Source organism: Cololabis saira, chromosome 20 (genome assembly GCF_033807715.1).
Source record: "Cololabis saira isolate AMF1-May2022 chromosome 20, fColSai1.1, whole genome shotgun sequence".
NCBI classification, from domain to species: Eukaryota; Metazoa; Chordata; class Actinopteri; order Beloniformes; family Belonidae; genus Cololabis; species Cololabis saira.
In genome coordinates, this window is record NC_084606.1 from 4,366,939 (window position 1) to 4,379,000 (window position 12,062).

Genomic DNA, 12,062 nt, shown 5'->3' on the forward strand with positions numbered 1-12,062 from the left:
TGGTCAAACCGTCTCTTAGTCTTCTACAGATTTTGTGGCAGGGTGCGTGCCACGGGGGGCCCGACCGAAGGACGGAGAGACACAGAGTTTCGTGCAGACCCTTTTTTATTTACCACAACACCCACATGTGCACAAGCATCACCTAGGACACAGCTCCTCCGACCCCCTCGCTGCTGTCCGGCTCCGCATTATAAGGCAGGCAGGTGGAGAGAACCAGCCACTCAGGCGGATGGGACACAGGTGCGTGTCCCATCCACCTCTCCAACCTGCCACAGATTTCTACTGAACTTTTATATTTTGAAACTGTGATTTTTGAGCCATTTTTTCTGATTTTCAGCTTTTTAAAGATGAAAAATGTTCATATACTCAGTTTACAAATGACATAGCTGTTACTGAATTGGCACAGATCACTTTGTAATACTGTATTTGACCCGGTCTTTGTACGTTTTGACGATAGAGAAACGTAATTCTTGTCAGTTGTGTGAAATCAGACCTGGAAACAGGCATTGTGGCATAGAATTGACAAATTGGTTTAATTCCCCGTACAAATTGTTAAAGATTACTTCTGTAATAATGTATTTGACCCGGCCTTTGTACATTTTGACCGTATAGAAACGTAATTCTTGACATTTTGAGAATGTAATATGTACCTGCTGGACTCTACTGCCCTTACTTTTAACAACTTGTGCTTTCTATTATTTTACTATTATTTAATGTTGAAGTTTGATACGGCGCCATTGCCACGTAATTTCACGAAAACTCACGATTTTGATAACTTTTAATCGTTAACCTCTTTTGTGTCTCTTGAGCGAGTTTTATGTGGAACGGACGATCCTGCTAACAGCAGTTTGTTAAAGTACGACACGTGAAAATGGCATAAATCGCGCAAAAATTACACGATGCATGTACGTCAAACCGTATTGTGGGGCTTGAGGCAGGAAGTTTTCTAGGGGGTGCTGTTGAGCCATTAGGCCACGCCCATTAATGCAAACCATTAAATATCTAATTTTTCGCCAGGCCTGGCTTGGTGGAAGATTTGGTGACTTTTGGGGCACGTTCAGGGGGAAAAAGGGCCCTCATTTCATCAGAAGAAGGAAAAACGAGAAAAAAAAAACGAAGAAAAATATTCCTACAGGTACAATAGGGCCTTCGCACTGTCAGTGCTTGGGCCCTAATAACTCTTTTATAACTGAACCAGCACCCCCTTTTGTGGTACAACATGATTAAAGTGAAAAATAAAAGTTTAGAAAGCTCAGTCACACAGGAGCTTTCCTTTACTCGCATCCGCCGAAGAAAAATACTTCACAAATACTTCACAATGTTCCTGTGAAGGAGCATCGCTGCAGCCCAGATGTTAAACTGTTGATCATCCAGAATTATATACTTAAAAATGATGAAGAGTTGTTAAAGTGGACTTGAAAGGTGCATTTACCGGTTGCAGAAGGAAACTGAAACATACCAGAGAGTTCCGCACCAGGATACGCATGCTGAGATGGAACAGCAGGACTCTGTGCTGGATTCAGGTCCAGGTCCGGAACGACCTTCTGTAGGCCGGAGTTCTGCTCTGGAACACAGTCATGGAAAACCTGAGTATACAGGAAGTTCAGGTCCAGGTCCAGAACGACCTTCTGTAGGCCGGAATTCTGCTCTGGAACACAGTCATGGAAAACCTGAGTATACAGGAAGTTCAGGTCCCGTTCAGTTACGCCTTTATACCCTCAATGGATCAAACCGTCCACTTTCAGCTTCACTTCAATAGGTTTCACAAAAATTAGGTGTTTTTTTTAATTTAGGAATTACAACGATCTTGAACAAACAACCTCCGTTTTCTTCTGTCTTGATATTGAGGAACTTAATTGAATATTTTTTACAAGGTTTTAATTATTTGATTGTAATGTTTGTGTTGTGTGTTGAGTTCTCTCTTGAAAATGAGTCAGACTCAACGACACTAACCTGTGAAAATAAATAAATAAATAAATAAATAAATAAATAAATAAATAAATAAATAAATAAATAGAGTATAAATAAATAAAATAATGAATGAATAAATACTATAAATGTAGGAATAAATGAATAAAAATAAATAAATGTATAAATAACTAAATAAATGAATAAATAAAATAAATGTATAAATAACTCAATAAATGAATGGATATATACATAGATACACAAATAATGGATAAATAAATAAATACATGCATGAATAGAAAACAAATGTATTAATAACTAAATAAATGTATGATTAAATAAAATATGAATGAAGAAATACATATAGGAATAAATAAATGAATGAGTAAATAAATAAAATAAATAAATAAATAAATGTATAAATAAATAAATAAATAAATAAATAAATAAATAAATAAACAAATAAATAAATAGGTATTCAGGAGCTCAAAAGCATTTGGATGATGTGACATAATTGTGACTATAACCATATTCTTTAGTATCAGTGTCCATCAGCAGATCCTGAGATTCCTCCTGGAGATTATTCTCCAGACCTGAATCCTCCTCCAGCTGCTGGTTTGGGAGTTTTTCTTTGTGACTGAAAAGTTGTTCTGTTGGGTTGATCACTGAATGTTAAACTTGTTTGCTTTCAAATGTCTTGATCTTCTGTCTCAGTGTGTGTTGATGCACAACTTCTGTCATCAATGACGGTCAGACGCTCGTCTCACCTAGACTGGTAGTTCTTGAGACAAGTCTTGGTCTAGGACTAGTTAGGGACTAGTTAGTAGTTTCTGGGGTGGAGGGGGTGTTGGAGCTGGTTATTCTGCTAGAGGACTAGTTAGGCACTACTTAGTAGTTTCTGAGGTGGAGGGGGGTGTTGGAGGCTGGTTATTCTGCTAGAGGACTAATTAGGGACTAGTTAGTAGTTTCTGGGGTGGAGGGGGTGTTGGAGCTGGTTATTCTGCTAGAGGACTAGTTAGGGACTAGTTAGTAGTTTCTGAGGTGGAGGGGTTTTTGGAGGCTGGTTATTCTGCTAGAAGACTAGTTAGGGAATAGTTAGTAGTTTCTGAGGTGGAGGGGGGTGTTGGAGGCTTGTTATTCTGTTAGAGGACTAGTTAGGCACTACTTAGTAGTTTCTGAGGTGGAGGGGGGTGTTGGAGGCTGGTTATTCTGTTAGAGGACTAGGTAGGGAATAGTTAGTAGTTTCTGAGGTGGAGGGGGGTGTTGGAGGCTGGTTATTCTGCTAGAGGACTAGTTAGGGACTAGTTAGTAGTTTCTGGGGTGGAGGGGGTGTTGGAGGCTGGTTATTCTGCTAGAGGACTAGTTAGGGACTAGTTAGTAGTTTCTGAGGTGGAGGGGGGTGTTGGAGCTGGTTATTCTGCTAGAGGACTAGTTAGGGACTAGTTAGTAGTTTCTGAGGTGGAGGGGGGTGTTGGAGGCTGGTTATTCTGCTAGAGGACTAGTTAGGGACTAGTTAGTAGTTTCTGAGGTGGAGGGGGATGTTGCAGATGGTTATTCTGCTAGAGGACTAATTAGGGACTAGTTAGTAGTTTCTGAGGTGGAGCGGGGTGTTGGAGGTGGTTGTTCTGTTAGAGGACTAGTTAGGGACTAGTTAGTAGTTTCTGAGGTGGAGGGGGTGTTGGAGGCTGGCTATTCTGCTAGAGGACTAGTTAGGGACTAGTTAGTAGTTTCTGTAGGGGGGTCTGTCAAACCTTTAAGGCTGATTTATGGTTCCGCGTCACACCCAACCGTTGTGTAGAAGGTGGCTTGCGCATCTTTCAAGCCCTGTTTTGTGCGCAAGCAAGCTTTATAAATGAGGCCCCTGGTCTTGGTACTCTCAGGTCCTGGGGCCTCATTTATAAAAGAGTGTGTAGGATTCATACTAAAAGTGCACGTAAACCCAAAAGCCGAGAATGGCGGGTGAAAAAAACATCCGGATTTATAAAACCGTGTGCACGCACACTTGCACGCAATGTTCGCTTTATAAATCACATTCCAGCTGGAAGGTTGCGCAGGTGAATTTGCCTCAAATCCCGCCCTCTACACGCCCACTTCATACCATAAATGGGCAATGCAAAGTAGTTCATGACTGTATTTGCATATAAATGAGCCTGCTGAGCATGTGCAGGGCCACCTGCAGTCTGTTTCTGCTGTGCGTCAGGATGGATGAGACGTGTCCAGCCCCCCAGCGCTCAGAAGGTGTGCCGATTTTTCCCAGTGGCCAGCCGCGGTACTGCAACAAAAAATCCCATGGGGCCCAGAAAGCTTTTTTCCCATAGACCGCAATAGTAAAAGAGAAGCCTCTAAAACTGTTCACAGGAACCTCCAGCTGTAATTACCGGCAATTACTAATCTTTGTATTCTATATTTTTAAGTCATGGACTTTATATCCGTCAAAAATGTTTTATAACGGCCAGAAAAGTCAAAGAAAAGTCTCTTTCTGGGCGTGACGTCACGGCCGTGTCGGTGCCATTGATGTGCCCCGGGGCATGATGGGAGGTGACTCAACTGCGCATGCTCTATGGGCCCGTGTACACGGAAGTAAACCAGGAAGTCCGAGATTTTTTCGGCACATGCGCTGGCTGAGCAGAATGCATTGAAATGAATGGGCGGCCATTTTTTGCACTGTATCCAGTTATATAATACATCTATGGACGTGTCGAGCCACCGTGCCACTAAATTTCACGGAGACTGAGATCGAGATGTTGTGGATGAGGTGGAGGACAGGAAAACCACATTATTTGGTGGTCACAGTAAAAGTAGAAAAAGTATATAAATAGTATAAAATAAAGCGAGCGAGTGGCAGCACGCCGTTGCTGCGCTAAATGCCGTGAGTGCCACGGACAGATCTGTTGCAGAAAAAAAAGAAGTGGTGTGATTTGAAGGTGGAGGCTAAGAGGTACGGAGCCCCTAAAGGGACACAGCTTTTTTTATATATATAATGAGTTTTACGTGCGCAGGAACCATGATTTACTGTATGGTTCCGCGTTACACCAACGGTGTAGGCTCTGCGTTGGTGATGAGGCCCCAGGTCTTGGTACTCTCAGGTCCTGGTCTTGATAGTCTCAAGCCCTGGTCTTGGTACTCTCAGGTCTTGGTCTTGATACTCTTTGGTCCTGGTCTCGGTTTAGTCGGTCTTGTCTCACCTCTGAGCTTCTTGTCCTCTCTTCTGTTCCCGGAGTAGAGGAACTGTCTCGTCCTCACACTGATCCATGCTGCTGCCTTCACACACTTTCTGTCTTCATCTGCAGAGGAAATAAGCATCACATCAACTCACCTTTACATGATACAAGCGGGACAAATGTGGTGTAAAAAGCTGCATGTACTGCATGTACCAAAACCAGTCGACCAATACTGCCCTCTGCAGGAGGTTTGGCAGCACTGCATCAGGAAACTGCGTCCTGAAAAACACAATTAGAAGGAAAAGTTGGTCACAAATGTCCTGCTGTGACAAAGGGATGAACAAAATATAACCTTGGACCAACAACAGGTCAGAGCCCAGTAGTAGTAGTAGTAGTAGCAGCAGCAGCAGCAGCAGCAGCAGTAGTAGTAGTAGTAGTAGTAGTAGTAGCAGTAGTAGTAGCAGTAGTAGTTGTAGTAGCAGTAGTAGTAGCAGTAGTAGTTGTAGTAGCAGTAGTAGCAGTAGTATTTGTAGTAGCAGTAGTAGTAGTAGTAGGAGGAACTCCAGGAAATTCAAAACAGCTTTTTTCCACCATAAATCATCTCCTTAACCCTCTTGTTATGTTCCGGGTCAAATTGACCCGTTTTAAAGTTTGAAGATCTGGGAAAAATAGTTAAAAGTATTTTTTCAGTATGAAACTTCTTCTGCTTGCCTTAATTAGTGTAATCAACATATAATATGAAAATGGTTCATCTCACATATTTGCAACCCCCCCTGCATGATTATATAACATAGATACTGTTCGGGTCAGTTTGACCCGGCAGTTAATCTGGAGGTAAAAGAGTGTCAGAAATGTCAGACTATTTCTTTATTTGCAACTGTGAGACATGTTTCACCCCAATCTCTCTCACTCACACACTCACACACACACACACACACACACACACACACACACACACACACACACACACACACACACACACACACACACACACACACACACACACCAGGGGAGGGGCAAAACATATAAAGGATTCTCTGCATGGGAATCCTACCAACATTACACCCTGTCAGGCAGACATTTACAAAATGAGCAGCATAAGCAAAAGGTTGACAGTCCAGGAGGCTCTGGAAGTCATCATTGATCATGACAGTGAAATAGAGGAGGATGCTGAAGATGAAGACTGTCTCGAGCTGAATTCTGATTCTAATGATTCTGATTTTGAACCAGATGAGGGAATTGTTGTTCCTATTCCTCCAAGCATGAAATTCATGTCAAAAAATGGTGAAATACAGTGGTCGTCATCCCCAAATGTGCGTCAGGCAAAACTGTCTGCAGAAAACATAATAAAGACAGTGCCAGGGCCCACTAGGATGGCAGTGACTCGTGTGACTGACATCAAGTCAGCTTTTGAGCTGGTCATGCCAGATTCAATAAAGAAAATAATTCTGGAAATGACCAATCTAAGAAGGGAGGCGTGTGTTGGGGGAGAAGTGGAAGGAGCTGGACAAAACACATTTCGATGCGTATTTGGGGGTCCTCATCCTGGTTGGGGTCTATAAGTCGAAGGATGAATCGACAGCCAGTCTTTGGGATGCTGAGACAGTCAGGGCTATATTTCGAGCGACAATGTCTCTGGAGACTTTTCACATTTTCTCCAAAGTAATCCGATTTGATAATCGAGAGACACGGGCTGGTAGACGGGAGAGAGACAAGCTGGCAGCTATCAGGACAGTGTGGGACAAGTGGGTAGAGCAACTTCCACTACTCTATAACCCAGGCCCTAATATCACAGTGGATGAAAGGCTGGTGGCATTCAGAGGTCGCTGCCCATTTAGGCAATACATGCCTTCCAAACCAGCTAAATATGGCATCAAAATCTGGGCAGCATGTGATGCAAACTATTGTGTTTTATATGTTGGTCTTTCAAAAGTAATAAAGTGGTGAAACATTAAAAAAAAAAGTTTAAACATGTATTTTTTATGAAAAACGAGTGAATCATATCATAATTGAACCATTACCTGTCAGAGGTAAGGAACACCATTGCACTAAATATTGATAGAATAGTTAGTAATGGAGTTAGTAATGACATATTAACAATGTTTGTTTGGATTTTTTTGGTTTCTGACATCTTTTGGGTATTTAAACATGCACCGGGTCAAATTGACCCGGGAACAGCATTGATGTACCTGAGAAACGAACATAACAGGAGGGTTAATTCCAAAAAACAAACCCAAACAGATTCTACAGCAGAACACTGCAATAGGTTTCTTGCATTTTTCAAAGACAAGATCAATTCCATCCGATCTCAGCTTGCAGGCTCCTCAGCACCATTTCTGCCACATGCCTGCCCTGAACCTGCACCTCTTAGCACTTTTGTAGCTGTCACACAGACCGAAGATGAGAGTCTCATCAAAACAATGAAACCCTCCACCTCCACTTTGGATCCCATTCCTACAATTGTTATGATTTGGTTTTCTAAGGACCCAAGTGCAGGAGAACAGGATCCAGGAGTTGCAACAAAAAAAGGGTTTAATCCCCAGAAAGGCAAAACACAAGGCGCTGCAGAGCAGGATAAACAAAAACCAGGAACAGGAAAAAACAACGAGGAGACATGAAGGAAGAACCAGTACGGACCGACAGGGAACCAAGGAATGACAAGACAAGATATACTGAGGGGATAACGAGACATGACGAGACACAGGTGCAGACACAATCAGGGCAGATGGGACACAGGTATCAAAGTAGTATCAAAGTATCAAACCCTGACAGTACCCCCCCCCCCTCAAGGGACAGATCCCAGATGTCCCAACAGTCACCCAGGGCGGGCGGAGGGGGCCTGGAGGAGGGCCCAGGCCACACACGGGGAAAGTTCCGGGGGCCGTCCTCGGGACTGGGCAGACCGGCGAGACAGCTCGGGGGGGCGTCCCCGAGGCCTAGGCCTGGGTCTTGGCGGGGGGCGTGACGGGGACTCTTGGCTGGGCTCGGGGACTTGGCTGGGCTCTGGGACTGGACGGGGCTCTGGGACTGGACGGGGCTCGGGGACTGGACAGGGCTCGGGGACTTGGGCAGACAGGATGCGGGGAGCTGGAACAGGAGCAGACAGCATGCGGGGAGCCGGAACAGGAGCAGACAGCATGCGGGGAGCCGGAACAGGAGCAGACAGCATGCGGGGAGCCGGAACAGGAGCAGATAGCACGCGGGGAGCCGGGACAGGAGCAGACAGCATGCGGGGAGCCGGGACAGGAGCAGACAGGATGCGGGGAGCCGGGACAGGAGCAGACAGGATGCGGGGAGCCGGGACAGGAGCAGACAGGATGCGGGGAGCCGGGACAGGAGCAGACAGGATGCGGGGAGCCGGAACAGGAGCAGACAGGATGCGGGGAGCCGGGACCCGGGTCCGGGGCGCCGGCTGCGGGGGTACCCGGGTCCGGGGCGCTGGCTGCGGGGGTACCCGGGTCCGGGGCGCTGGCCCCCCCTCAAGGGACAGATCCCAGATGTCCCCACAGTCCACATCCAGGGCGGGCTGGGGGGGAACACGGGTCCTCGGAGATGGCTGAGGGGGGGCACGGGTCCTCGGAGCTGGCTGAGGGGGGGCACGGGTCCTCGGAGCTGGCTGAGGGGGGGCACGGGTCCTCAGAGCTGGCTGAGGGGGGACACGGGTCCTCGGAGCTGGCTGAGGGGGGTCCGGTACCATCACCGGAGGAGGAACTCGAGCAGGAGCTGAGGCGTCCAGGACCACCGCTGGAGCCAGAACAGGGAGCAATGCGTCCAGGACCACCGCTGGAGCCAGAACAGGGGGCGATGCGTCCAGGACCACCGCCGGAGCAGGAACAGGGAGCAATGCGTCCAGGACCACCGCTGGAGCCAGAACAGGGGGCGATGCGTCCAGGACCACCGCCGGAGCAGGAACAGAGGGCGATGTGTCCAGGACCACCGCTGGAGCAGGAACAGGGGGCGATGCGTCCAGGACCACCGCTGGAGCAGGAACAGGCTGGGGCTGGTGCTGACACCGTCGCTTCCCCTGGGGCTGAGAACCCCCGGGCCCGCCTCGAGCCTGGCAGGTTCCCAGAAAGGGGTCCCCATTTTTCTCTGCCTCTCGGCGGAAGAACTCAAAAAGAGTAATATACTCTCCCGCTGGGTCCATGTTGGTCGGTCCGTTCTGTTATGATTTGGTTTTCTAAGGACCCAAGTGCAGGAGAACAGGAGCCAGGAGTTGCAACAAAAAAAGGGTTTAATCCCCAAAAAGGCAAAACACAAGGCGCTGCAGAGCAGGATAAACAAAAACCAGGAACAGGAAAAAACAACGAGGAGACATGGAGGAAGAACCAGTACGGACCGACAGGGAACCAAGGAATGACAAGACAAGATATACTGAGGGGATAACGAGACATGACGAGACACAGGTGCAGACACAATCAGGGCAGATGGGACACAGGCGGGGCAAGACAGAAACTGAAAGTCAAACTGGGGGAAGTGTCAAACCCTGACAACAATGCTCATCAAATCCAACCTGTCTGTTATAAGCCCTCTTATCAGCCCTCAAAACAAGGACTGTGTCTTTCTCCCGCACTTCCCCCTGGTTCACCAATGAACTGCGCAGGATGAAAGCTGCTGGCCGGGCCATTGAAAGGCGAGTCAAATCATCCGGCCTGGTGGTACACAAGCTGGCCTACAAAGACCATCAGAAGGCCTACGCAGCATCCCTGAAAGAAGCCCGGTCCACCTATTATTCAAACATCATCAAAAGCAGTCCAGGAAATTCAAAACAACTTTTTTCCACCATAAATCTTCTCCTAAATTCCAAAAACCAAACCCAGACGGAGTCCACAGCCGATCACTGCAACAGATTTCTTTCATTTTTCAAGGACAAGATCAACTCCATCCCGTCCCAGCTCGCAGGCTCCTCAGCACCATTTCTGCCACCTGTCTGCCCTCAACCTGCACCCTTCAGCACCTTTTCTCCTGTCACACAGCCCGAAGTTGAGAGTCTCATAAAAACAATGAAACCCTCCACTTCCGCTTTGGATCCCATTCCTACAGCACTCATCAAATCCAACTTGTCTGTTATAAGCCCTCTCATCACACAAATAATAAACCACTCGTTAAACTCCGGTCATGTCCCGCCGTCACTCAAGACTGCCATTATCAAGCCCCTTCTGAAAAAACCCAGCCTCGACCCAGAATGTCTTTCCAACTACCGGCCCATTTCCCATCTTCCCTTTCTGTCCAAGGTGCTTGAAAAAGCTGTTGCCACACAATTACAGGAACATCTTCAACACCATTCACTATTTGAAATTTTCCAATCTGGTTTCCGTACTGCCCATAGTACAGAAACAGCATTATTGAGGGTAACCAATGACCTTCTCATCTCCGCCGACTCTGGATCCCCCTCCCTGCTCATCCTCCTCGACCTTTCAGCAGCATTTGATACTGTTGACCACCATATCCTCCTAAGCCGTCTGCACACCGACGTTGGTCTCCATCACTCCACACTGGACTGGTTCACCTCCTACCTTGCTAACAGGACAGAGTACGTCAGCTTGGGATCTTCCAAGTCCCAAACAGCCCCTGTTACGTGTGGTGTCCCCCAAGGATCTGTCCTAGGACCTCTCCTTTTCATCTTGTACATGCTGCCCCTGGGTCGTGTCATCAGCCGGCACGGAGTCTCGTTTCACTGCTATGCCGATGACACTCAGCTGTACCTCCGGACTAACCCCAACCTTCGTTCCACCCCAGTCCTCTCATCTTCACCTACTCAAGCCCTTTCCAACTGCCTGGAGGAGATTAGGGCGTGGATGAGTCACAACTTCCTCCAACTCAACAGCTCCAAAACTGAAGCCATACAAATTGGCACCCCTCACCAGGTCCAGTCATCACCCATAACCACCATCTCCTTCTCCGGTCAAGACATCCCCCTCTCCACCTCTGTTACCAACCTCGGTGTGAAGCTGGACCCACAACTCACCTTCATAAACCACATCAAACATCTGTACAAAACTTGCTTCTTCCACATCAAGAACCTATCCAAACTCCGCCCCTTCCTCACTTTCCCTGATGCAGAAAAACTCGTCCACGCTCTTATCTCCTCCAGGCTTGACTACTGCAACAGCCTGCTCATCGGTATCCCCAACAAACACCTTCGGAAACTCCAACTCATTCAGAACTGTGCCGCCCGAACTCTGATGAGAACCTGCAAATACGACCATATCACCCCTATTCTCCAGAAACTACACTGGCTTCCCATAACGGCCAGAATCCAATTCAAGATCGCCCTCATCACCCACCTCTGCATCTACAGCACTGCCCCTCAATACCTCAAAGACCTCCTGACCCCTCACTCATCCACCCGGAACCTCCGCTCACAAAACACCAACCTCCTCTATCAGTCCCGCACACGACTCAGCTCCATGGGAGACAGAGCTTTCTGCTCCGCTGCCCCACACATTTGGAACTCCCTCCCTGAACAGCTCCGTCAACCCCAGTCTGTGGACACCTTCAAAAAGGGGCTTAAATCTTTCCTGTTCAGGAAGGCTTTCCCTGGTCTTTCTTAGATGTTTTTTTTACTATTTTTATGCTTTTTTTACTTCTCGTCTTTTATGTGTCCTGACTTTCCCTTGTTTATGTAATGCACTTTGAGATTATACATGAAAAGTGCTCTACAAATAAAATGTATTATTATTATTATTATTCTTATCACACAAATAATAAACCACTCATTAAACTCCGGCCATGTCCCACCGTCACTCAAGACTGCCATTATCAAGCCCCTTCTGAAAAAACCCAGCCTCGACCCAGAGTGTCTCTCCAACTACCGCCCCATTTCCCATCTTCCATTTCTGTCCAAGGTGCTTGAAAAAGCTGTTGCCACACAGCTACAGGAACATCTTCAACACCATTCTCTATTTGAAATTTTCCAATCTGGTTTCCACACTGCCCATACTACAGAGACACCTTTATTGAGGGTAACCAATGACCTTCTCATGTCTGCCG

General features: G+C 46.9%; 1 protein-coding gene across 1 annotated transcript in view; it reads right to left on the reverse strand.

Annotated features, from left to right (window-relative positions):
* LOC133420126 (interferon-induced very large GTPase 1-like) overlaps positions 1-12,062 on the reverse strand; it is a 61,064-nt gene that overhangs the window by 48,102 nt on the left and 900 nt on the right. Inside the window, 3 exon segments of the mRNA XM_061709709.1 lie at positions 1,460-1,564; positions 5,094-5,192; positions 5,283-5,348. Coding sequence (XP_061565693.1) covers positions 1,460-1,564; positions 5,094-5,161 — 173 coding nt within the window. The 5' untranslated portion in view covers positions 5,162-5,192; positions 5,283-5,348.